The 24400-nt window shown below is 54.6% G+C and overlaps 1 protein-coding gene across 1 annotated transcript in view; it reads left to right on the top strand.

Moving 5' to 3' along the window:
* Positions 1-24400, top strand: part of WNT7A (Wnt family member 7A) — a 66606-nt gene that overhangs the window by 41851 nt on the left and 355 nt on the right. Inside the window, exon 4 of the mRNA XM_068558500.1 lies at positions 22367-24400. This exon is cut by the window's right edge and continues 355 nt beyond it. Coding sequence (XP_068414601.1) covers positions 22367-22846 — 480 coding nt within the window. The 3' untranslated portion in view covers positions 22847-24400. The remainder of the gene's footprint in view (positions 1-22366) is intronic.

The following is a 24400-nucleotide window of genomic DNA, read 5'->3' as shown; positions in this document are numbered from 1 at the left end:
GTCCAATAGAAATTAATACGAGCCACACAGGTAATTTAAATTTTCTAGTAGCCACATTAGAAAGGTAAAAAGGATGACAGTAAACTTAATAATATCTTTTATTCAATCTAATATGTCCAAAATATTGTCATTTCCCTAGGTAATCAATATGAAAATACTGAGATGGTTTACGTTCTTTTCTTTTTTCCATAATAAGTCTTTGAAACCTGGCAATTGCTTTACACTTAGAGCGCATCTCCGTTCAGACTAGCCACAGTTCAGGCGTTCGTGTGGCTGCTGGCTCCCCTCCTGGACGGCACACATCTCAATCTGGCTTGAATGCCTCTGGTGACAGGGAGCTCCCTCCCTCCTGGGACGTTCACTCCATCCCCACAGGCTCTTAGTTGGGATTTGCCCCCAGGCCAACTGGGAAGAGCCAGCTTCACTCCCTGGGTCCCCGAGCTGGTTGGCATCTAGTCCTGCAAAAATGCGGAGGGCGCCTCGAAGCCCTCCCCTCCACCTCCCTCCTGTGAGCGGGCGCCTCACACGCTCTGCCTCAGCCATGGTCTCTGTCGTTGTTGTTCTTGGGTCAGGGAGTTTCAGTGCTGTTCCCCCGATCACCCGGCCAGGAGGTGGCAGAGCTAGGGCTCCAAGTAAGGACATTGAGACCTCTCCTCCCTCTGCTGTAAGAGGCTCCAGGTCCTTCATGACAGTTTCAGCGGATCTTCCTGGCCCACTTGAGCTCCTCCAGGCACACGGGCCGGCCCACCTGGACTGACGGAGCCGCAGAGCTGGCCGGGATGGTGGGCATCAGAAGCCACATGGCCCCGGGGCTCAGCTCCTGTGTCAGCTCCTTGTTGCCGCAGAGAAGTAAGAAGCCAGCTCGTCCCCCCACCATGCCCACCCCCCGCCCCGGGGGAGAGCCCCCGCCATCTCGGCTGGAAACTGCCCTGGGATAGAGATAACCCAGGGTGTTTTTCCCAGTCGCCGGCCTGGAAAAAAACCTGACTCCACTGGGGGCAGGAAAGAGGCTATCTCAGGGGAGGTGGCCCTGTGCCCGTGTCCTCAGGCCTGGCTGCAGGGCAGCATGGAACTGCGGGCCAGGCCAGCCACCCTCCTGGACACCAACACAAAAGGAGCTTCTGCTCTGGCATGGGGGCTTCAAAGAGCTTCAGTGGTACTTGGTCACCCGGCAGGGCCTTGCTGAGGTCAGGGCAATTCATCTGGGGTTGGCCAGGGGCACAGAGGGTGGTCAGCCAGAGGGCAGATGCCTCTGTGCTCTGGGGCATCCGCTCCTATGTCCTCTGTCCCAAAGCCCCTCCCTGGGGGCTTCAGCTTGATCTTCTGTGGACTAAGTCAGGGTCTCTTCTACCAGACCCCACCGTGAAGGAAATGGCCATCCAGGCTCCCGAGCCAGGGTGAATTCATTCATTCTCTCATTCGTTCATTCGGCAAATGCTTGCTGAACATCTCAGCCTCGTCTTGGTGCCTCCTGAATGAGACAGATGAGGAACCGGAAGAAGGGTGTCACTGGCAGAGGGGACAGCAGGTGCAGAAGCCCTGGGGGCTTGGAGTGGTTCAGAAGGACCTGGCATTAAGTGTGCACAGAGGGATTCACAGAGCTGCACAGCCATCAACACAAGCAATTCTAGAACTTTCCATCGCCCCAAAAGGAACCCCCGCACCTGTTAGCAGTGACTCCCCATCCCCCTTTCCCCCAGCGCTGGGCAACCAGTGATCTGCTGTGTCTGTGGGTTTACCCATTCTGGACATTGTGTGTAAACGGAATCGTACAATGTATGACTTTAGGGGTCTGGCTTCTTTCAGTGAGCATCATGTTTTCAAGGTCCATCCATGGTGTAGCAGGTGTTGGCACTTCATTCCTTTTTATGGCTGAATAATACTCCCCTGTATGGATAGACCACATTTTGTTTCTCTGTTCATCCGTTGACGGACATTTGGGTTGTTTCGCCTTTTGGCTGTTTGAATAGTGCTGCTGTGAACACGCATGGACAAGTTTTGTGTGTTTCCGGACGCGTGTTTCTGGTCTGATAGTTGTACTGCGCTGTGGTCAGTACCACACACCCTTGAAGTCCATCCTCTTCAGGGCTGTCCCTGAAAAAGCCCATGTCTCTGGGTCAAGAGAGGAGGAGGGGCTGGACAGACGCAGGCAGGACCTGCGCCCTGGGTACTCTGGCTCTGCATCCCCGTGGGGCTGGCCAGAGCCCCGCAGCCCAGCAGGTGCCGTGGGCACTGGCTCGGCCTCCGTCAGCTGGTTCGCGGGCGCTGCCCCTGGAAAGCGGCGAGCGGGCCTCCGGCTTCTGTGCTTCCTTGCTCCCCATCTGTGGTTCTGCCTGGCTGAGCCACTGTCCTATTTCTTCCCGCACCTGCTCAGGCCTCTGGTCTGTCCCCCACGTGGCTGCCTGAGGGAGCCTCTCCAGTGCCAAGTACCCTGTCCTGTCCGGCGGTGGGTCGGCCCTCCACCCTGACGGCTGGCTTCCTTCCCATTTCTGGGCTCCCCCTGCTCCCTTCCGCACTGCCCTTCACCCATGCCGTTCCCTCTGCCCGGCCTGCCCTTTCCTGCTTTCTGTCCAGCCTGGCCCTCCTCAGGTCCTGTCTCAGCTCAGGGGTTATTTCCTCACCTCCTCATTCCAGTCGGACCCCTTTGTTCCTGCTCTCAGCCATTCACTCAGCAGGTATTCACTGAGCACTGGCTGTGCTCTGGACACCACTCGGAGTGCTGGGGCCACGGCAGGAGCAGACAAACCGAGTCCCTGCCCTTGGGCAGTTGGCATTCTGGTGGGAGACAAGAGAAACCGAAGGCAGAAATGTGTGCTATGTCAGATACTGATGCCCGTGGGGAGCAAAACGAACCAGGGCGGGGGTCAGGGAGAGTCCCTGCAAAGGTGAGATTTCAGCAAAGGCCCCTGGGAAATGAGGGTGGGAGCCGTGGAGAGGGTGGGGAAGAGTGTTCCAGGCAGAGGGAGAGCTGTGCAAAGGCCCTGAGGCAGGAGCATGCCTGGTGTGTTGGAGGAGCAGCAAGGAGCCCATGGCGATTAGGGCGGAGAGAACAAAGGTGTAGGGGATGAGGCCAAAGAGGTAGCAGGGACCACGGGGTATAGGTGGAGAGAGAACAGTGTGAGGGACCACGGGGTGTAGGTGGAGAGGGAACGGTGTGAGGGACCACGGGGTGTAGGTGGAGAGGGAACGGTGTGAGGGACCACGGGGTGTAGGTGGAGAGGGAACGGTGTGAGGGACCACGGGGTGTAGGTGGAGAGGGAACGGTGTGAGGGACCACGGGGTGTAGGTGGAGCGAGAACGGTGTCAGGGACCACGGGGTGTAGGTGGAGAGGGAACGCTGTGAGGGACCACGGGGTGTAGGTGGAGAGGGAACGGTGTGAGGGACCACGGGGTGTAGGTGGAGAGGGAACGCTGTGAGGGACCACGGGGTGTAGGTGGAGAGGGAACGCTGTGAGGGACCACGGGGTGTAGGTGGAGAGGGAACGCTGTGAGGGACCACGGGGTGTAGGTGGAGAGGGAACAGTGTACGGGACCCCACGGACCCAGCACAGAACCCCAGCATTGGCCAGCAGCCATCGGCATTGTTCTAGTCTCCACCCCCAAGCTCCCACAAACTGGAACGGTATGGGGCGAATCCAACAAGATGTTATTTCACCTACCGTGTATTTCTAATCAATAAGGATTTTAAGAACATAACAGTGGCAGCGCTATTACTCGGAGCCACGTGAACAATCCCTCAGTGCTACCCAACCTGACTCAGATTCTTCCGTTGTCTTAGAAACATTTTCCAGCTGGGCCGTGGAGCGGGGGACCGCTGGGGGACTGGGACCACAGGAGGGGCAGGTACGCACTTCCCTTCAGAGCCGCCGATGGTGGAGGCTGGCATTGGCCTCGTGCCCATGTGACAGTTGGATGCATGGCCGCCTTACCCCCCAAGAGCGTAAGCTTCCGGAGAGCAGGGGCCTGGCCTCTTTCTGCCACCTGGCCACCAACCTCAGGCCCGCCCAGGGCAGGGATTAAATTAACATGTGGTAGAAAAATGAATTAGTGAGTGAATGAATGAATGAATGCCAAGGCCAATCCACTGATGCGTCAGAGGTGGGGAGGAACGTGTGTTTGTTGGCTCCACCCACTCCCACTGGCCTCCCTGCCCCTCAGGCGATAGCTGGGGTCCCTGACTGCGTCACTCAGTCCACAGTCCACACTCCAGGGCGGCAGACCCCATCCGAGGCCATCCCCAGGTGAGAGAGCAGCAGCCAGAGCGGTGGCAGGGCTGGGCTAGGGCAGGGTTGCCCATGGGGCTTGTCTGTTCCCCGTCGACAGTGGGCCGTGCTGGCTCCGGGTACAGGCGAGCGCGGCGGAGGCTGCCCGGGCCCTGGCGGGCAGCGCGGGGACCCCCCTGCTGGCTTCCACCATCCAGGAATCTGTGTGTGAGCTTGTGTGGGGGGTGGTGAGTGTGAGAGTCACGTCAAGAAAGACACAAGTCTGTGGGTGAGGGGTGTCGGTCCCCGAGAAACGGTTCCTCCGAGACCCCATAGATGGCAGAGGCCAGTTCGTGGAGGCCTCGAGAGCCAGGCCACGGACTCCGGGCTTCAACCCCAGGATGACTGGGAGCCAGAGACAGTGTTTGAGCAGCCGTAATCCGGCGAACACTCCTTACAGGAGGTCCCAATCTAAACCAGGAAGCTTGTCCCTCGGGATGGGGTTGACACCCCTTTTCCTGAGGCCCTGGCCGGAGTCCACGCCTCCCGTGCCGTCGGGCTAACCCAGCCGCATTCCAGCGGCCTTGTTCTGTGGAACGCAGCCTACCCTGCCATCCCCACCCGAGGCAGACAGGAATACTTGCTTGAAGTCGGTGCATCCAATGTGACTCAAAGAATGTGACCAAGAAGAAAATACTCCAAATGTTTACTAAAAAAAAAAAAAAAAAAAAGCTGTCTTCTCCCCTCTTTCATGTGAGTTGCCCAGAGGAATACAGCTGCAGCTGAAAGAAATGAAGCTTTCTGCTCATGATGGATGGACGTGCAGGAGGAGGGGAGGTGGAGGAGGAAGAGGGGCAGGAGGGGGGAGCGGGAGGGGCAGGGGCGGTGGTGTCAGCTCTGGGCCCCCAGCCTGCAGCCCCCCCCCCCAGGGCGGCGCTCACGCCTGGGGTCTCCTGTGTATGTTTTGTGAGGGCAGCGTCCACGGCTGCCTGCCCGCTGGCTTCCACGTTGTCTTAGGTCACCGTCCTTGGAACGGACCCCTGCATGCAGGGCATTTCCCAGGAAGCGGGAGCGAAACTGGGCTGTGATGCAGCAGCTACCGAGGCTTCAGCTGGTCCCATGAGTGGCTCTGGGCTGCAATGGCCCTTTAGAGTTGTCCCCAGCATCAACCAGTCATCGGCTGGGGCCGCCCTGATGCGGGGCCGTGACCGCGGGTGAGGCGGCTCCCGTGACGGGAGGACAATTCCAGGAGGGATGCGGCTGAGGGTGTCAGCGGCTGACACTCCGGGCAGCCAGGCAGTGAGTGCATGGTCCCGGTGGAGGACCTGGGGGGGCACCATGGCGTCCACTGCACTATCCAGTCCTGTGACCGTGGCCTGGGGGAGCAACGCCATCCCGGCACACCCGCCTTCCTTCTGTCCAGCTGCACCCCGTAGTGCTACAGCCAGACTACCCGGGTTCACATACCAGCCCAGCACTTCCCATCTGTGGCCCCTGGTGCCTCAGCTTCCTCACCTGTAAAATGGGGATGATGAGGATAAATCTGCCTCATAGGGTTACCGTGCGGATTCAGCGAGTTGCTGTCTGTTAAGGGCTTGGAACGCCAGCTGATGCTGTCAGTGGCTTTTATTGGAGTTGGGCACGGTTCCTGCCCTCGTGGGGCTCACAGCCTGGCGGGAGGGATGGGTGTGCAGACAGGAAGTTATGACACAGGGCAGTTTGGCGTGGAGCAACCATGGGGCTCTGTGTGAGCAGCTGTCCCTACTCTTATCCAGGGGGAACACAGGGAGTTCATGCAGCGCCGTCAGTAATCTAACCACCATAATAACACAGCTGCCCTTCCTGAGGGCTCCTCCGGCCGGGCACCACACCTCTGGTCACTGGGTCCTGATGCTGTCGCCACTGGATGTGTTCTGTTGAATAAGGAGACACGACCAAGGCCGGTGGAGGGGTGGCGCTCACCCGGTGTCCCAGCCGGGGTCTGTTGGGGTCACGGAAGGAACTTGAACGAAGGGGTTACTTACAGGGCATACGTAGCATGCAGGCTCTCCTCCGAGGGGTGCTGCAGCACCTGGGGCTGGCAGCCGTGGGGAGCTTGTACTGCCCGGGGCCTGCAGGGCAGAGCGGGGAGCTGTGGACTGGAGGAGAGGGGCCGCTTGGCGGGAGCTGTGGCCCCAGGTAGAGGAACGGGGTGACGGCCACCACGTGGCCCTACAGAGAGGGGATCCGGGGAAGAGATGTCCCTGCCTCTTTCTCCTCCTGCCGTCCAGTCTCTTGCAGGACTCCCCACTCCCTGCTCCCCACTGCCGGCTGGGCCTGAACAGACGCTGGAGGACAGGGAGCCTGTGGGCGCAGGGTACACAGGTGAGCCTCCAGGGCCGGAGAAGGGGGCGCAGAGGTGCCCAGCACACCCAGGCCCTCAGCCTTGACGCCAGCATGGCCCCCACCTTGTGGGGCTCCTTAGGCAGGTGGCATGAGGGGCCCAGCACAGGGCACGGCCGTAGCACGTGCACAGTGAGGGACACCTTCTGTCACACACAGAGGATGAAGGACCGGTGCTGGCCTCTGTTGTTGCAGGTGGTTTGGGTCATGTACAGCTTGGAGACGAGAAACACGGGCAGCTGGGGCCTGGAGCCCTGGAAGAGGAAACCAGCGGGACTCGGGGACCATCCTCCTGCCCACGTCCCCCGAGTCTAGCCCAGGCAGGGCCTTCTGTGGAAAGCACACAGCCCCGGAGGAGGAGGCCTCGGCGCCCAGCAGATGTGCCCCCTGCTCTCTGTGTTCTCCCCGACGGTGCCGCCTCTCCCAGGTGGCCCGGCTGCCTCCGGTCGGGGTGAGAGTGGGTTTGGAGAAGGTTCGGGAGCCGGGTCTCCTGCTGGGGGAGGGTGGCTGGTAGCTGAGAGCGGGAGAAGGCACAGCGGCAACACGGACGGGAAAGGATGCCGCAGGGAGTGGGGCAGGTGGGGTGAGGGAGGAGGTGGTGACCGTGGAGGCTCTCCCGTGCAGGTGGCAGCAGCGCAGACGCGCCGCAGGAGCTGGGGGTGCGGGTTACGACAGGGCAGGCGTCTGCATGTGGGAGGAGGCAGGAGGCAGGGCGACGGGCCGAGCTGCTTCAGGGGGCCCACTGGCCACTCACGGTGGCCCCGGGGGGATGGTCACTCCCTCGTGTCTCTGCACTACCGCACTACCCAGAGGTCGACTCCCACCCGGCAACGTCTGGGAGAATGTGCCCTCCTTGTCCCTCTGTGTCACTGTCTTCTCTCTTGGAAATCCCCCTCTGGCGCCTTCATTGTACAGGCGGGGAGACTGGGGCCCAGAGAAGAAAAGGGGCTTGCTCGCAGCCACACAGCAATGTGGAGGCAGAAGCAGGACCAGCGCCTGCCAGCTCCTTCCACCCCACAACCCTGCCCCCTGCCCCTCCAGCACCGCACCAGGCTCACCCCGGCATCCCCAGCATTCGTTGTGCGGAAACGAGAACTCACGGGTTAGGGGCCTGTAGTGTGAGACGCGCCACACCAGGCCCTGATAGCCCTTCTCTCCTTAATCCCCACCATTTCCTCTGAGGAAAGAGCTGCTCCTACTTTACAACAAGGAGCAGATCGCTGAAGATGCATGGGTGCCAAGTAACAGAATGCTTAACCAGATGTGGCTTCATTGATTGATAGGAGCTGGCTTTTTCTTGCAAAATGAAAATCTGGATGTAGTTTCTTTCAGACGTTCAACAATCTCTTCAAGGCCCAAGCTGTTTCCATCCTTCCGTCTGCAGATTGTCACCTTGTTGCCCTCTGGTTCTCTTGCCTCGGGGTCACAAGATGGCTGCCTAAGCTCCCAGAATCACGCTTTCACACCACAGCATACAAAGACGGAAAACAAGAAGTTGCTCTCTCAGGTCTCTCTTTTTATCAGGTAGTTTCCTGTGTTTTCAGCCTCTGTGGTCAGCAGCAGGCAAGCTGTGGTTAGGCCGTGGAGGGCCAGACAGGGAGTGTGCCCTGTTCCCTCTGGCTATTTCTGCCATCACCAGCATGTGGTGGCCAGAGGTGGGATTCGAAGCAGGTTCTTGGGCTACCTGGCTCTGACACTGGTACCTTCTCCCCTGCTTCAGGCTGCTTTTTGTCACAGTGTGCTGCCATGTTGAGACTGATTCTGACTGCCTGGGTCACTGCTCACCAGCTGGGGTGCACACGGCCCAGAACTGACCTCTCCCTGCAGAAGAGTCAGGCTGGCCAACAGTGGGGGGTCAGACGGACAGAGCAGCAGATGCCCAGCTAACCCGCAGCCTCCACCTTCAGGGCCTGGCCTCCCCAAGGCCCTCAGATCTGCTTCCTGCTGTGACTTCAAACCCATAAACTAAGGACTGTCTATTGGGTCTATGTAAAACATCTTACTGCACAGACGAAAGGACCTCTGGGACAGTTAGGACATTTTAATCCATAAAGGACAGAAACCCAACTCAAGCCAGCTTAAAAACAAAGGAAATTCGTTAGTTCATGGAACCAAATGGTCCTGAGGTAATGGATTCAGGGCCAGCTTGATCCAGGGTACAAATGATACTCCCAGGAACCAAGTCCACACACCCCTCATACTCTATTTCTCAGCTCTGCTTTCTTAGTTAGACCCACATGGTTGCGAGATGCCTGTCCATAGCTGTCCACGGCTCTGCCCTCTGTATCCCATCCTGTTCCTCTGGCACGAAATTACCAATAGTTCTCGTCTTCTCTTCACACCGAATCCCCAGGACTCACTCTGATTGGTCCTGACTTGCCTGAGTCACCAGCCCATACCTAGCAATGACCAGAGGGAACTGAGAGTGATGACCAGAGGGAACTGGGATTGATGCCCAGTGGGATCTGGAAGTGATGACCGGTGGAATCTGGGGTTGATGACCTGTGGGATCTGTGGGTGAGGACCAGTGGGAACTGGAGGTGATGACCAGTGAGATCTGGGAGTGATGATCGGTGGGAACTGGGAGTGATGACCGGTGGGATCTGGGAGTGGTGACCCGTGGGATCTGGGAGTGGTGACCCGTGGGACTGCTTTAGCGTCTGTGGCTGGGGAAAGGCTCACCGAGGAGTCAGAGTTTGCAGAGCTCAGAGGCCACACTGCGCTCGCTGTAAAACAAGGCACAAAGAGAAGGGTGTCAGGGGTGGGAGAGGTCGGGAGAGGTCCGTGCTGGAGGAGTCCTGCTGGGGCTGGACGGGGCGCGGGCAGGGCACTCTGAGGAAGAGGTGGAAGAGGTGGCATTTGCCGGGGCCCTGGAAAGGCTGGGATGGCCCGGCCCATGCCGGGATGAATGGAGGTGCATTCCTGGAGGAGGGCAGGTAGGAGGACCGGTTGCCCTGAGGTGGGGAAATCCTCCTGGGTTGTGTTTTTCCTGGGGACTGCAGTTTGGCGGGGAGGTGAAGGGGGGCAGTGGAATTCAACACTGGCAAACTGCTTTTGGCTTTAATACTCAGATGCCTTTCAGAATGCTGTGGCGGGTGACAGAGGCTCCTGGTCCCAGGAGCGCCATGTGGCAGGGACGTGTGGGAGCCAGAGGTCGCTGTCTGACCTCCCTCCCGAGAACCCCTCCTCCTCCAGGAAGTTCACCCCTAGATCGTCTGGGCAGCCCCGAGAGTTTGGACAGCCCGGGAGGCCAACCTTGATGGTATCTGTTGGGTGTAATGAATCAGGAATCTTTCTGGAGCCAAGTTTCTCCGGAGGCCTCTCCCAGGCCTGGGAGCCCCGCCCTGGTAATTCTGGGCTCTGGGCAGCACCTGGTACATTGTTGGCACTTCCTGGGGGACCTGTCAGAAGGAGATTGATTTTCTTCCCTCCAGCGATGCAGAAAATCCTTCCTACTGCTCCAGACAGGTTTGGGGCTGGGCTGGGGGACAGAGAAGCAGGGTGAGAGCAGCCCTGCCCCACCTGGTTCAGGAATCCCCACTGCAGACCCCACACCCTCCCAGGACAGGTGCTCACCCCCCCCTCCCGCCCCCCGGCGGCCCCTCCAGTGCTGGTCAGCCTAGTGGGGACGGCTGGCATCTCACTGAGCTGGGATCTGTTGCCTATGACTCCCCTCCAGCTGGGGTCCCAGTCCTGTCCTCGGGACAGACACACAGTCCCTCCCATTCACCCTGCCCCAGGACAGGCCTGCAGAATGTACGGGGCGGTGACCAGGACCCCAGAAACTGCCTTCTCTAGGCGGGGCAGCTCCAGCTCCTTTAGCCTGGGCTCCTCTCCACATGTGCTCTGGTTCTGTCCATCTGCTGGGGCGTAGCCCAGTTCTGAAAATGATAGAGCAAGACCATCCCCTCTCGAATTGTGAGCGCCAGGCCTCTGTTAATACGGCTTCAGATGGTTGGCTTTCTAGCAGCCTCTTAGTTCATAGTGCTCTGGTGGTCAGCTAAAGCTTTCCATCTTTCTCAGTCTCTCCTATCTTGTGCTTCTGCAATCTTGTTTTTTTAATACCAAAAATTATAGGTGTTCGTCCTGCTTTTGGCTGTTTTCAACCACACATTTTATTTAGTCTTTGGAAGTGACTGAATCCTGACTGGGATTATCCACTGTGGACACCCAAGCTGGCTGGGGCCAGATTTCAGTGGCACCAAAAGACCCTTCCACTCCCCAAGAGGCCCCTCTTCCTGGCCACTCACTGTGCCCCAAATTTTCTCATCACACCCTCAACACATGCCCTTCCCCAAGCCTGGCCCCTCCTCCGGTCCCTCGTCTCAGTGCACGGCCTCCGTATCCATCAGAGGCCCATGAGTCACCCCTGGGCCCCGCAATCCTCCCCCACCGAGTACTGCCTTCTCTTCCCTCCACTGCACCCTCTTCGTCGGAGCTGCCATCATCTCTGGCCTGGGTGATGGGGACATTCCCTCTGGATCTCCATCCTGCCACTCTGACTCTCTGACCTCATTTCCACTCTCTTTGGCATGATCTTTCGAAGTGTCAGTCAGACCTCATCACTCCCTGCACGAAAGCCCCTTGGCTCACAGGTACTCCAGGTGCATCCCTGCCCTGAGCGTCCAGCCCCGCCGCCTCCCTGCTCCATCTCTTTTCACGCGGCCCCAGCCGTGTCTCCTCCGTTCCTCTCGGGGTCGGGCTGCATCCCTCCCACCTCTGGGCCTTGGCGTGTGCTCTTCCCTGGTTTGAATTGCCGTTGCCCCATCCCAAGTTTGGCTGGTTCTTTCTTTTTTTTTAATTTTCATTTTATACTGGAGTATAGTTGATTAATAATGTTGCATTCGTTTCAGCAAAGTGGTTCAGTTATACGTATACATGTACACGTATCCTCTTTCAAACTCTCTTCCCACTTAGGTTATTACAGAATATTGAGCAGAGTTCCCTGTGCTGTACAGTAGGTCCTTGTTGGTTATCTATTTTATTTTTTTAATGTCAGGTATTTATTTAGAAAGATTTTAGTTTCTTTTCCTTTACATTTTTACGTTTATTCACTTTCCTCAGGTTCCATAGAAATTTTTTAAAAAATATTATTCCAAGTTCGAATTTAAAAAAAATTCTTTATTTTATATTGGAGTACAGTTGATTAACAATGTTGTGTTAGTTTCAGGTGTACAGCAAAGTGATTCAGTTATACATATACATGTATCTGTTCTTTTTCAAATTCTTTTCCCATTTACGTTATTACAGAATATTGAGCAGAGTTCCCTGTGCTGTACAGTAGGTCCTTGTTGATTATCTATTTTAAATATAGCACTGTGTACATGTCAATCCCAAAATCCCAATCTATCCTTCCCCACTGCCTTACCCCACTGGTAACCACAAATTCATTCTCTAATCTGTGAGTCTGTTTCTGTTTTGTAAGTAAGTTCATTTGTATCATTTTAGATTCCAGATATAAGTGATATCATATGATATTTGTCTTTGTCTGACTTATTTCACTTAGTATGATAATCTCCAGGTCCATCCATGTTGCTGCAAATGGCATTATTTCATTCTTTTTTATGGCTAATATTCCATCGTATATACGTACCACATCTTGTTTATCCATTCATCTGTCGATGGGCATTTAGGTTGCTTCCAGGTCTTGGCTATTGTATATAGTGCTGCTGTGAACTTTGGGGTGCATGTATCCTTTCGAACCATGTTTTTCTACGGATATATGCCCAGGAGCGGAACTGCTGGATCATGTGGTAGGTCTATTTTTAGTTTTTTAAGGAACCTCCATACTGTTCTCCATACCGGCTACACCAGTTTACATTCCCACTAACAGTGTAGGAGGGTTCCCTTTTCTCCACCCCCTCTCCAGCATTTGTTTGTAGACTTTTTAATGATGCCCATTCTGACTGGTGTGAGGTGATAACTCACTGGAGTTTTGATTTGCATTTCTCTAATAGTTAGTGATGTTGAGCATCTTTTCATGTGCCTCTTGGCCATCTGTATGTCTTCTTTGGTGAAATGTCTATTTAGGTCTTCTGCCCATTTTTTGATTAGGTTGTTTTTTTGATATTGAGCCGCATAAGCTGTTTGTAAATTTTGGAGATTAGTCCATTGTCAGTCGCGTCGTTTGCAAATATTTTCTTCCATTCTGTGGGTTGTCTTTTCGTTTTGTTTATGGTTTCCTTTGCTGTGCAAGAGCTTTTGAGTTTAATTAGGTCCCATTTGTTTATTTTTGTTTTTATTTCCATTTCTCTAGGAGGTGGGTCAAAAAGGATCTTGCTGGGATTTATGTCCTAGAGTGTTCTGCCTATGTTTTCCTCTGAGTTTTATAGTATCCAGTCTTACATTTACATCTTTAACCCATTGTGAGTTTACTTTTGTGCATGGTGTTAAAGAGTGTTCTAATTTCATTCTTTCACATGTAGCCGTCCAGTTTTCCCAGCACCGTTTATTGAAGAGACTGTCTTTTCTCCATTGTATGGTCTTGAGTTTGGCTGATTCTAACGTGTCCTTCCTGGTATCTGGCCCTTGCTGCAAACAGCGCAGCTCCTCCTGGGTCAAGTTTTCTTTGCTCTGTGTGTCACTCCTTCACAGCACTCACCAACTTGTAATTAGATTTGGGGGGAGCATTAATTCCATGGCTGCTTCTGGTGTGGGTCTGCAGGCTCAGAGAAGGCAGGGGCAACATCTGCTTGTATCATGGCCCTCCCAGGGCCTCCACAGCAGGAGTGATGCCAGCAGCACACAGTAGGTGCTCAATGCAAAATGAGTGAGCGACTGAATGAATGCACATCAGAGCAGACACACAGTAGGTCCTTCTTTCCCCTCGCAGCTGGCCGGCCCCTGTTCCACGCCAGGCTCTGTGCCCGAGGCTAGGAGGTGGAGGGGAATGTCCTGGCCCCAGCCCTCCTGGAGTGTCACAGGTAGGGTTCTCCAGGAGGAGAGGCTGAGATGGAGTTCGGTCTAAGCTGTTTATTAGGGGTCAGTGAAGAGGGCGGGAGGAGCAGGACAGGGCAGAAGTGCAGCTGTGATGCTGGCCTGCAAAGCCGCGGTGGGAGCTCTGGAGCTCTGGAGCCGCGGTGGGAGTGGCCGGACCTTGGGACCCCCGCCTCTCTCTGTCCCGGGCTGCCGGGAGGGCTGCAGGGATCTGGAGCTGGGACAGACCCTGCAGGATCTGACAGCTGGAGGCTGCCCTGTCCCGTGGTGTGCTGGTGCCGGGGCTTATCACTCGCAAGACCCAATATTAAATATTAGAGATTTGCAAGCTGATTGGGAAACCACCGGTAGCTTAAAATTGGCCATGGTGGGAGCATTTATCCCACAGGAATTGGCAAACACTACAAAACAGGGCTTTTTTTTTTTTTTTTTTGAGAGCCTGTTCACCAGCACATCTCTACATGTAGCTGTGAAGCAAGACCTCCCTTGAAGGGGGTTTGGGTGGTATATCTCCACGTCCACCACAGAGAGCTGCTGGCCTGATGGGGGAAGCTAACAGGTAGATAGTCATCACAGGGACAAAGTGAAAATTACCCAACAGCCCAGGACAGTTATGGAAACCATGAAGGAGTCAACGACTAACCTGGCAATCAGGGAAGGCTTTGTGGAGGAGGTGACTTTTTTTCTGACAGCGTAGAATATTCAAATGGTACAAAGAACAATCCTATGAAAAGTAAGGCCCCTGATACCTGGCATCCTCCCCGGAGGCAGCTACTCCTACCGGTGTCTCACGTATTCCTCCAGGGATGTTATTCTGTGTTCTTAGGGACACGCACGCACAGGTCTTTTCTGTCTCGTACAAACAGCTCCTGCTCTGCATACTTTCCTGCACCTCTGTTCCCTCCACCGTGTACCTCACTAGAAAGTACAGGGCCGCCTCATTCTCTCTGGCAGCTGCAGGACATTCCAGTTTATCAGTGCACCATGATTTGTAGAACCAGTCCCCATTGGTGGATCTTTAGATCCTTTCGGCCTTTTGATATTTCAGATAATGCCTCTCTGAGGCTGTCATTTTACACATGCATGAGCCTCCCCGGAGGGTACATATTCTGTGGTGGAATTGTTGGGTTGAGCCTCTATAATGGCAGTAAAGATTGGCCTTCCAGATAAGGGCCGGCAGGTGCAGAGCCCAGAGGTGGACGAAGGGGAAAGAGGACAGGCTGGGAGTCCCGGGGTGGGCTCGTGCTTGGCTCTGCCGCGAGGAATGGTGTGCAGCGCCGGGGTCAGGGCCCACGCAACGGGCACATTCAGACTAGGAAATTCGGGAGAGTTTTAAACAGAGACTGCAGGCCAACAACTGATGAATGGGTGGATAGAGTGCGGCATACCCCTATAATGGAATATTATTCAGCCATAAAAAGGAATGAAGTGCTGACACCTGCTACACCATGGATGAGCTTTGAAAGCATGATGCTGAGTGAAGGAAACTGGACACACAATAGGCCACATATTGTATGAGTCCATTTATATGAAATGTCCAGAACAGGCAAATCTATAAAGACAGAAAGTAGGTTAGTGGTTGCCAGGGACTGAGAGGAAGGGAGAAACAGGAGTGACTACTGATGCGCATGGGGTTTCTCTTGGGGTGATGAAAATGTTCTACACTTAGTGGTGATGGTTGCACAGCTCTGCATATGCTAAAAACCACTGAATCGTGTACTTTAGGACAGTGAATCGTATGGTATGTGAATTATATTGCAACAAAGCTGTTCTGTAAAGGAGAGGTTGCTAGTAAAACAAAGGACAAAGTTAAAGGAACCAAGGGGGATGGTGCAGCACCCGGGGGCTGGCACCAGGGGTCCCGTTACTCCTTAGGGAGGTCGGGCTGCTAGAACCCAGGGGGACTCACAGAGAGCATGTGGGAGCCGTGACCTCTGCTAGAGGAACGCAGCCACCCTGCGGGCCAGCAGGGAGGAATACCAACCAGGACTCTGCTCTGCCCTCAGGGCTCCCTCCAGCGCCTTCCACTGGCCAGACCCACCTGGAAGGGGCGCGGCTGCATTCGGCCGGTGTGCCCTGGGCCGGGCCACTCACCGATAACCATCAGGGAACTAGATCAAGCTCAGGGGCGCCACCCTCTGGTCCAGCCTCCTGGGGAGGGGTGGGGAGTGCTCTGGAGAGACGTATGGAGGAGATCCAGCCTGCTCTGTGGTCTTAAGTCCCTTCCTTTCTCTGAGACTCAGTTTCCTCACCTGTGAAATGGGATGGATATGCCCATCTCTCAGCAGGTGCCAGACTACCAGATGCCATCAGAGCTCTGAAAACGCTTTGTGTGGGTTAAAAAGCAGTGTGGATACGAGGTCAGGATTCTCGGAGAGAGTCAGAAGCAGCCTCGGAAATCATTTAGTTCAAACCCTTGAGTTCAAAATGGGGAAACCCAGGCCCAGCGAGGACATCCAGCCGGGCAGCTGCAGAAACAGCCAAATCTTGACTCCAGAAAAACTCCCTCCTTCTCTCCTAGGATTTTTTTTTTAAATGACTATTTTTTCAGAAAAGTTTTAGGTTCACAGCAAAATTGAGGAGAAGGTAGAGAGCTTTCCTATATTACCCTCCACCCCCAAACACACACACACACACACACTCTCTCTCTCTCCCTCTCTCTCTCTCTCTGCCCACCCCACCCCCCTCCCCCAGCACCAGAGTGAGTGGTGGATTTGTTACAGCCAACGTGAGGTCTTTTTAAAATCGTAAATCCTGCTCCTGGCCACCACTGGCTGCCCTGTCCACACACAATAAAATCCCATCTCCTGGCCCAAGGAGACAGGATGACTAAATGCCATGTGGTGGCCTGGATGGGATCCCGGAACAGAAGGGGGACATAAGGTATCAACCAAGGGAATCTGAATAAAGTATGGACTTCAGTTCATAATAATAAATTAATATTAGCTAATTAATTAATTTACCACACTAATGTCAGATGTTAGTCATAGGCAAAACCGCATACAGGATGCATGGGAATCCTCTGTACTATTTTCACAATTTTTCCATAAATGTAAAACTAAAAACAAGTTCAATAAAAAAACACTGAATAATAAAAAAATCGCACCTCCCTTAACATGGTTGGTAGAGCCTCTGGGATGGGCCCCCCTACCTGTGCCACCTGGGCACCTGCACTGTAGCCCGGCCACCGCAAGGCCTTGGCCCTATTGTGCAGAAGCCTCGGGCCCTTTGCCCTCAGGCCCTTGGCCCTGCCTCAGTCCGTCTTTCAAGTGGAGAGGAAACGAGGGAACAGGTCTGTGCTGCCCTCCGCTCGGGTGTCCCCCTCCCATCAGTGTCGCGTAGCCGCCCCTGCCTCCTCCCACGCTCTCCAGCCCAGATCCTGTCCCACCTTCTCCTTACTCTCACTTACTCTATTATCTGAAGTGGCTGCCTGCTCCCCTCTCCCCGCAGCATGTCTTCTTTACACGGGCGGCAGCTTCGTGGCCTTAACTTTACCGAGACCCCAGTCCTTGCACGGTGCCGGCACACAGTAGGTGCTCAGCGTGTCCCTGGCTCCTGTGGAGGCCAGTTCCCTGCCCTGCCGTGACCAACCAGCAGCGACAGATGGAGGCGAGAGGCGGAAGGAGAACTGGGTGTGTACCGAGGCCAGATGCTTCACGATCTGTTTTCTCATTGGCTTTCCTTTTGCACTGAGGCTCCTCTGCATCAGGGATGGTGAAACAGCAGCGCCCGAGCAGTCCCAGGTGCCCGGTCTTTAAGCCAGGACCCACCAGTGCAACCACTGACATCGGTCCACACCAGCGGCTCCAAGCCCCCCACTGCCCCTCTCCCCGCGCAGCCCCTCCCCAGGTCCTCCGACTTGCCCTCCATCCGGCAATGCAGGGCCGCTGCTCAGCCAGGCAGGGCCTCCAGGACCCTGGACACTCAGGCTGGATGCTTGGGCTGGAGGTACCAGTTGTGCCAGGGTTTGAAGGCACCCCATTGCTGATTTCTCTCTGGGCATTTCCTGAGAGCACCCGCCATGTGCCCGGCACCTGGGAAGGTGCATGGAGCCATGTCCTCTCAGAACCTGCAAACCCTCGACCGCCTGACACAGAATCACAACCCAAGCTCTTCAAGTGTAAGGGGGGTGCCCCGGAAGTCCCCCTGGGCAGCTTGGAAGCTGGGAGCCAGGCTGGCCTCACGGTGGGAGCACAGCGTGGCTTTGTCCCACACACCTCCTCTGCTGTTGTCCCCTGCTTTGGGCAAAGGGCTCGGTGCCCGTCTGGGTGACCAGCCCTGGCCAGGGCGGCTGTGATTATGCCCAGCTTAATGCGGACATAATGCGATCACTGAGGCTCTCAAAATGCAGAGTTTGCAGCATTAAGGGGCTGCGTGTCGTCTGATTAGGGGCCCACACAAATGCCACCACGGCCTCAGGTCATGGGTGGCCACAGAGGAAGAGGAAGGCAGCTGCCTGCCCAGCCCGGGCGCCTGGCCCTGGCTCTGGGGCTCGTTGCCCAGGGGCCACCACCGAGGACACATTCAGCATCACAGACGCACAAATACAACCCAATGCTTCTTCACGACATCCTACCAGGGACTTTTTTTTAAAAAGCCAACTTAATTAGTCTAATTCATATACTGTACCATGCCCTCACTCAAAGTGTACAGTTCAACACTAATATAGTCACAGATATGCGCAACCATCACCACAATCAGTTTACCTCAAAAAGAGACCTACACCCTCTTCAGCCGTCTCTCCCCATTTCTCCAACCTCCTCCCAGCCCACTAGTCTACCTTCTGTCTCCACAGGTTTGCCTCTTCCGGACATTGCCTATAAATGCAGTTATACAATACGTGGTCTTGTGTGTCTGGCTTCTTTCACTCAGCATCATGTTTTCAAGGTCCATCCGTGGTATAGCAGGTGTCGGCACTTCATCCCTTTTTATGGCTGAATAATATTCTGCTGAATGGATGGACTTCATTGATCTGTTCATCAGTGGTCATTTGGGTTGTTTCCACTTTGGGGCTATTTTAAAGAATGCTGCTATAAACTTTGTTTTATCAGTTTTTTATGTGGATGTGTGTTTTCATTTCCCCTGGGTATACGCCCAGGAGTGGAACTGCTGGGTGTCTTAGTGTGCCTGAGTGGCTACAACAAAATGCCCCAGACTGGGTGGCAGAGAAACAACAGAAATTGATTTCTCCCAGTTCTGGAGGCTGGGAGCCCGAGATGAGGGTTGAGTCCTGATGAGGACCCACTTCCTGGTTCATAACTGGGGCCTTCTCACTGGGTCCTCACGAGTTGGAAGGGGCTGGGGTCTCTCTGGAGCCTCTTTTATGAGGCACTAATCCCATTCACGAGGGCTTCACCCTTGTGATTTAAGAACCTCCCAAAGGCCCCACCAAATACCATCACTTTGGGGGTTAGGATTTCAACGTATGAGTTGAGGGGTGAGGAGGGGGAGACCCAGACATTGAGACCATAATCCTGGGTCATTTGGTAACTGTAGGTTTAACACTTTGAGGAACTGCCAGGCCACTTCCACAGGGGCTGCACCATTTCACATTCCCACCAGCAGTGTTTGAGGGTTCTTTCCCTTTTCGCCACATCCTCGCTAACAACTGTTCTACCTGTATTTCCTCTTGTAGCCATCCCAGTGGGTGTGAACTGGTGTCTCATTGTGGTGCTGATTTGCATTTCCCTGGAGCTAATGATGCTGAGCATCTTTTCATGTGCTCATGGGCTACTGTGCCCACTGCATTTTTATAAATTGCAAGTATAGCTTACATGCAAAAAAAAACCACTCAGATCATCCATTTGGATTTTAAAAAATAATTATAAAGCACTCATATCAAAGAACAGAATATTGCCAGGACCCCAGGAGCCCCCTGGGTGATCCTCACCCACCACAGCCCCTCACCTCCTACCCGACGGACAACCACTGCCTTGATATTTATGACCCTCATTTCTTTACTCTCCATTGCACTCACCGCCTCTGTATGTGCCCCTAAACAACACAGTCCAGTTTTGCCGCCTTTGAACTTGATACACATGAAATCATTCTGTGGAAATCGTCCACGATTGCCTCTTTCCCTCCCCACTGTATTTCTGAGGTTGACCTCTGCTGCCGTGGCCGGTCATGGTCACTGCCCTCGAGCGTCCCGTTGAGCCCACACCCCTCGCTTATCCATTTTACCGTGGACGGACGTCAGATCATGCCCAGGTTAGAGCCACAATGAATGCTGACGCTCTGAACATCCTTGGACCTGTTTCCTGTGCACACAAGCATATGATTCTCTAGGGCATACATCTCGGAAGGGACACTTCTGAGTCACAGCTCTGTGCATCTCAGCTTTCCAGGTGCTCTGTGGCCTCACCCACACTCAGTGTCAGAATCTGTTCTCAATGCCCCCTGCCCCCAGGCATCCGCGTTGGAGTCTCTGACGCGCTAAGATCTACCAGCCAGGCCGGGAGGCCTCAGAAACGCCTGCCCAACTCTGCCCCCAGCGCACACCACACCTCTGCACCTCACTCTTCCCCACGCTTTTTAGGCCAACACGGAAAGGTGACATTTGGGAACTATCTCCTCACTGATGACCAAAAGGGGCATCTGTGTGATTTGGGGGGCTGCTCACCCACCACCAGCTGCACGTGTGCGGAAGTTGCAGGACAGTACGTGCTCTGTCGCTCTAGGTGTCCTGGAACCAGACATTCAGCCGACCAGAATCCATCCCTGTCCCCGAACACTCTGGATGCCCCGGCCTCGCTGGCTTGTTTGAGTGCAGACACTGTGGTCTTCCCTTCTGTTGAGTATACTGACCAGCACTGGTCACCTCCTCCTGGAAGCTGAGCATCTAGGGTTGGGAGGACCCTGGACATGGGCCCATCCTTGGAGATGGGAATCTTATCTTGTCACCTCTGTGTCCCCAGCACCAGCATAGGCCCAGACCCAGAGGCAGAACTAATGGCTATTTTTGGGATATCTGATTTTGTTCCAGCCCTCTAACTTTTGTCAGAAAAGATGGAATTGCCTTCACTCCGTGTTCACTGAAGGCAGCTGAGGCCCAGAGAGGGGGTGTGACAATCTCAAGGTCACACAGCAAGTAAGCAGCCATCAGGCACTTGATTCGCACCCCTTGGCAGTAAGACCCTCGTTCCCGAACACCTCATAGACCAGCTCTAGGAGTTAGCCAAGCCTCGGTTTTTGCCTTGTTAAATGGAGTCACACTAACTCCATGGAGTTAAATAAGACGCCACGTATAAAAGCATGGACCCAGTGTGTGGTGTGCACAGGTGACGAATAGATGTCTAGTCATTTACTCATTCATTCACTTATTCTTTCACTATGTAACAGGCAAAGGCAATTTGGCAGTCTGGATGAAGAACCAGGAAAATGACCCAGAAACCACGTTCACTAATACATCCCCATCCCAGTGCCTGGCACACAACAGCAAGTGTCCATTAGGATGAAATCAGGCTGAAGATGAGGAGGAAGTAGGAGAAGCTTTAGTTCCAAAAATGCCTCCTTACACATTATGTATAGTTTTTAAAAAAACAGAAAGAAAGGAGGGAAGAGAAAAATTGGAAAAAAAAAAACAAACAAACCTGAAAGCAATATAAATATCTTGTACTATGGGGGGTTTGGTAAATGGTGTCTTCTTTTATTGCTAGGATATTCCAAAGCAGGGGCCAGCAAAATCCAGCACGTGGACCATCTCTGGCCCACTGCCTATACATGTAAATAAAGATTAAGTGAAAACCAGTCATTAGCTTTGCCTGTCCTTGAACTTCCTATCAGTGGAATCACACAGTATATTCTCTTTTGCTTCCAACTTCTTTCGTGCAACATTACATCTTAGAGATCTGAGCTTCTTATGGGTATTAGAAATTCATCCTCATTTCTGTCCAGCATCTCATTGTATGATTATAATGAAGTACTATCATCCTCCCCGTTCTGCACATGGGGAAACTGCAGCTCTGCTGAAGCAAGTTGCCTGAGGGCACACAGCAGGTTCATGTGAGATCTGGGATTTAAACCCAGGGTCCACATCTCTGCTTTTCACTCCCTGTACAATGCTGGCCCTCATGCTGTGATGATGCCTGAGAGGTGCTGGGAACTCAGAGGAAGGAAAACATCATCCAGGCTGGGAGTCAGGGAAGGTGAAATCAGAGTCAGGGTTCCCAGACTCAGATGTCCATAGGGCCTGGCAGCTGTCACAAGTGATCAAAGCAGATGACTTCTGAAAAAGCATAGCTGGCGGTCAGGGAAGCGATAGGGAGTGGTAAGGACTGTGGCGAGTTGAGGGATGCCGACCTGTGAGGGAGGCAGGTGCTGATAAAACTCCAGGTATCGTGCCACGCGATGACGCCGGCTGAGGCAAGCCAGATGCAGCAGGACTGCCGTGCTGGCCTCTGTGGCCAGCAGGTCAGTGCCCAGCTGCACTGGTTATGAAATAATTTGAGTATCATTCCAGAGTTGCCAGATGCCCTTTCTGTTTGCCAACAAACCTGGCAGTCTCTCTTTGAAAGTCTCCTGGTTTTTAAATGTTGGTTCAAAAATGGTTTTAAGCCTGTGCAGCCCCGAGAGAACCTATGTGTGGTCTGGACTGGCCTGAACTGATCTACGCACCGGCGTGAGGGCCACTCAGGGCGGGCTGGCAGGGAGGGGAGGCGAGTCCTGGGGAAGGCACAGCACACAGGCTGCAGGTGAGAGCGGTTCGAATCCAGGTCTCAGTTTCCTGCACCAGAAAGAAAAACACATGCCAAACCCAGCCAGGCGGGGCAGGGGGCGGGCGGGCCAGGGGCCCCACTCGGCCGGCCACGCAGTGACGCGCTGTGCTCTCCCTGCCACCCCCGCAGATCCTGGAGGAGAACATGAAGCTGGAGTGTAAGTGCCACGGCGTGTCGGGCTCATGCACCACCAAGACCTGCTGGACCACGCTGCCGCAGTTCCGTGAGCTGGGCTACGTGCTCAAGGACAAGTACAACGAGGCTGTTCACGTGGAGCCCGTGCGTGCCAGCCGCAACAAGCGGCCCACCTTCCTGAAGATCAAGAAGCCGCTGTCCTACCGCAAGCCCATGGACACCGACCTGGTGTACATCGAGAAGTCGCCCAACTACTGCGAGGAGGACCCGGTGACGGGCAGCGTGGGCACGCAGGGCCGTGCCTGCAACAAGACGGCCCCCCAGGCCAGCGGCTGCGACCTCATGTGCTGCGGCCGCGGCTACAACACCCACCAGTACGCCCGCGTGTGGCAGTGCAACTGCAAGTTCCACTGGTGCTGCTACGTCAAGTGCAACACGTGCAGCGAGCGCACTGAGGTCTACACGTGCAAGTGAGCGGCGGCGCGGCGGCCCCACGGGCCGCACGCGGGGCGGCGAGGACCGGACGCTCTCCACGCCGCGGGCACGGCCCAGACCTCTGCAGCCGCGCTGAGCTTGTCTTGTCTGCTGTGGGGTCCCCTGCGGGGGACCCCTCCAGGGCCCCGAGTTGTCCACGCCACACCCAGCGCCGCTCCCTCGGCCCCAGACACCGCCTGGGGCCTCCTCGGCCGGAGCAGAGCCTTCGCACCAGGAACTCTGGACTCCGGGGCCTCAAGAGAGCAATATTTAGCAATTTATTCTGATAAAAAATAATATTAATTTATTTAATTAAAAAGAACCCTTCCACCTCGTCGGGATCCGTTTCTGCAATCAAAGTGGACCGCTTGCTTTCCTGTGGGATAATTCTGTCGCTAGGACAAGGAGCCGAGTAGAACTGTACATAATGATTCTTTCTGCAGATACTTCTACTAGTTGATTTCGCAAGTACCCCCTTGCCGCACTAGATGTTTAAGTGCAAGGGCAGACATCCTGTATACCTACGTAGACATATACACACACACTTATGTTTTTTTTGCTGTTTGCTGCTAATTCTCCAGAGATTTAAGCTGGTCCAGAAATGGAGACGTTTTCCAGGATACGTTTCCCATCCTGTAGTCCTCCCCAGCTCAAACGTCACCATTAGAAAAGTCCAGTTTGGAATATATATAGAGAGGAAAGGTAATACTAAAACTCCCAGCAGTTTCCATCTTTTGGAAAGTGAGCCACTGGATAAGAGAGAATATTTTGTAAGAGACTATTTTTATATGAATATTTTATTTATATTGAGTCTGCCTGTATCATTCCACGGCTTGTGCTTCTTCTTAATTCCAGTACTCCCTTTGGGGTGAGGAGGGGTGAGGCCTGGGTGTGGGGTCAACCCCATGGGGACCCTCACATGGCCGGGTTCTCAAGTTCTGTTGGCCACGTGGGCAGAAGCGGCCCCAGATGCCTGGGCTGCAGTGTCATCGGTATCCCCAGGAAGGAAGCAGGTCCCTGGCCACAGCCTGTTGAGCTCAGGCCTTTTGAGCAGGGTCCCTGAGCGGTGGCCTCGAGTGGAGCCATGCAGCGGGCAGGCTCCTGCCCTCGGTATCACGTGACCATCACAGGGACAGGTCATCGTCACTCAGCAGAAGCCAGCTAAGGGAGCCCGCTCCTCACCAGGATGCCCTGCCTTTGCCGTGTATCCTCAGTTATGGGGCAGCAGAGCTGGGGTGAGGGGTCCCTCGAGTAGCAGTGAGTTAGTGGATGGGTGGTTGGTGTCACGGTTCCAGGGCAGAGAGAGGTGTGGATGAGGCCTCTCTACACTGGGTCCAACTACATCCAGTGCCTCTCAATCTGGAAAGCTCTCCCCCAGGAGGGTGTGGTGTCCTAATGTGTGTCCGTTTGCATTTCCGTGTGTGTGTGTGTGTGTGTGTGTGTGTGTGTGTGTGTGTGTGTGTGTGTGAGAGAGAGAGAGAGAGAGACTTTAAGGATCCTCGGGGTTGCCATGTGACGGCACCCTCGAGCACCTCCCGGGTGCTGATGTGTGTA

This window comes from Eschrichtius robustus, chromosome 12, assembly GCF_028021215.1.
Source record: "Eschrichtius robustus isolate mEscRob2 chromosome 12, mEscRob2.pri, whole genome shotgun sequence".
In the NCBI taxonomy this organism is placed as follows: domain Eukaryota; kingdom Metazoa; phylum Chordata; class Mammalia; order Artiodactyla; family Eschrichtiidae; genus Eschrichtius; species Eschrichtius robustus.
This window is presented reverse-complemented; position numbering and strand designations above follow the sequence as displayed.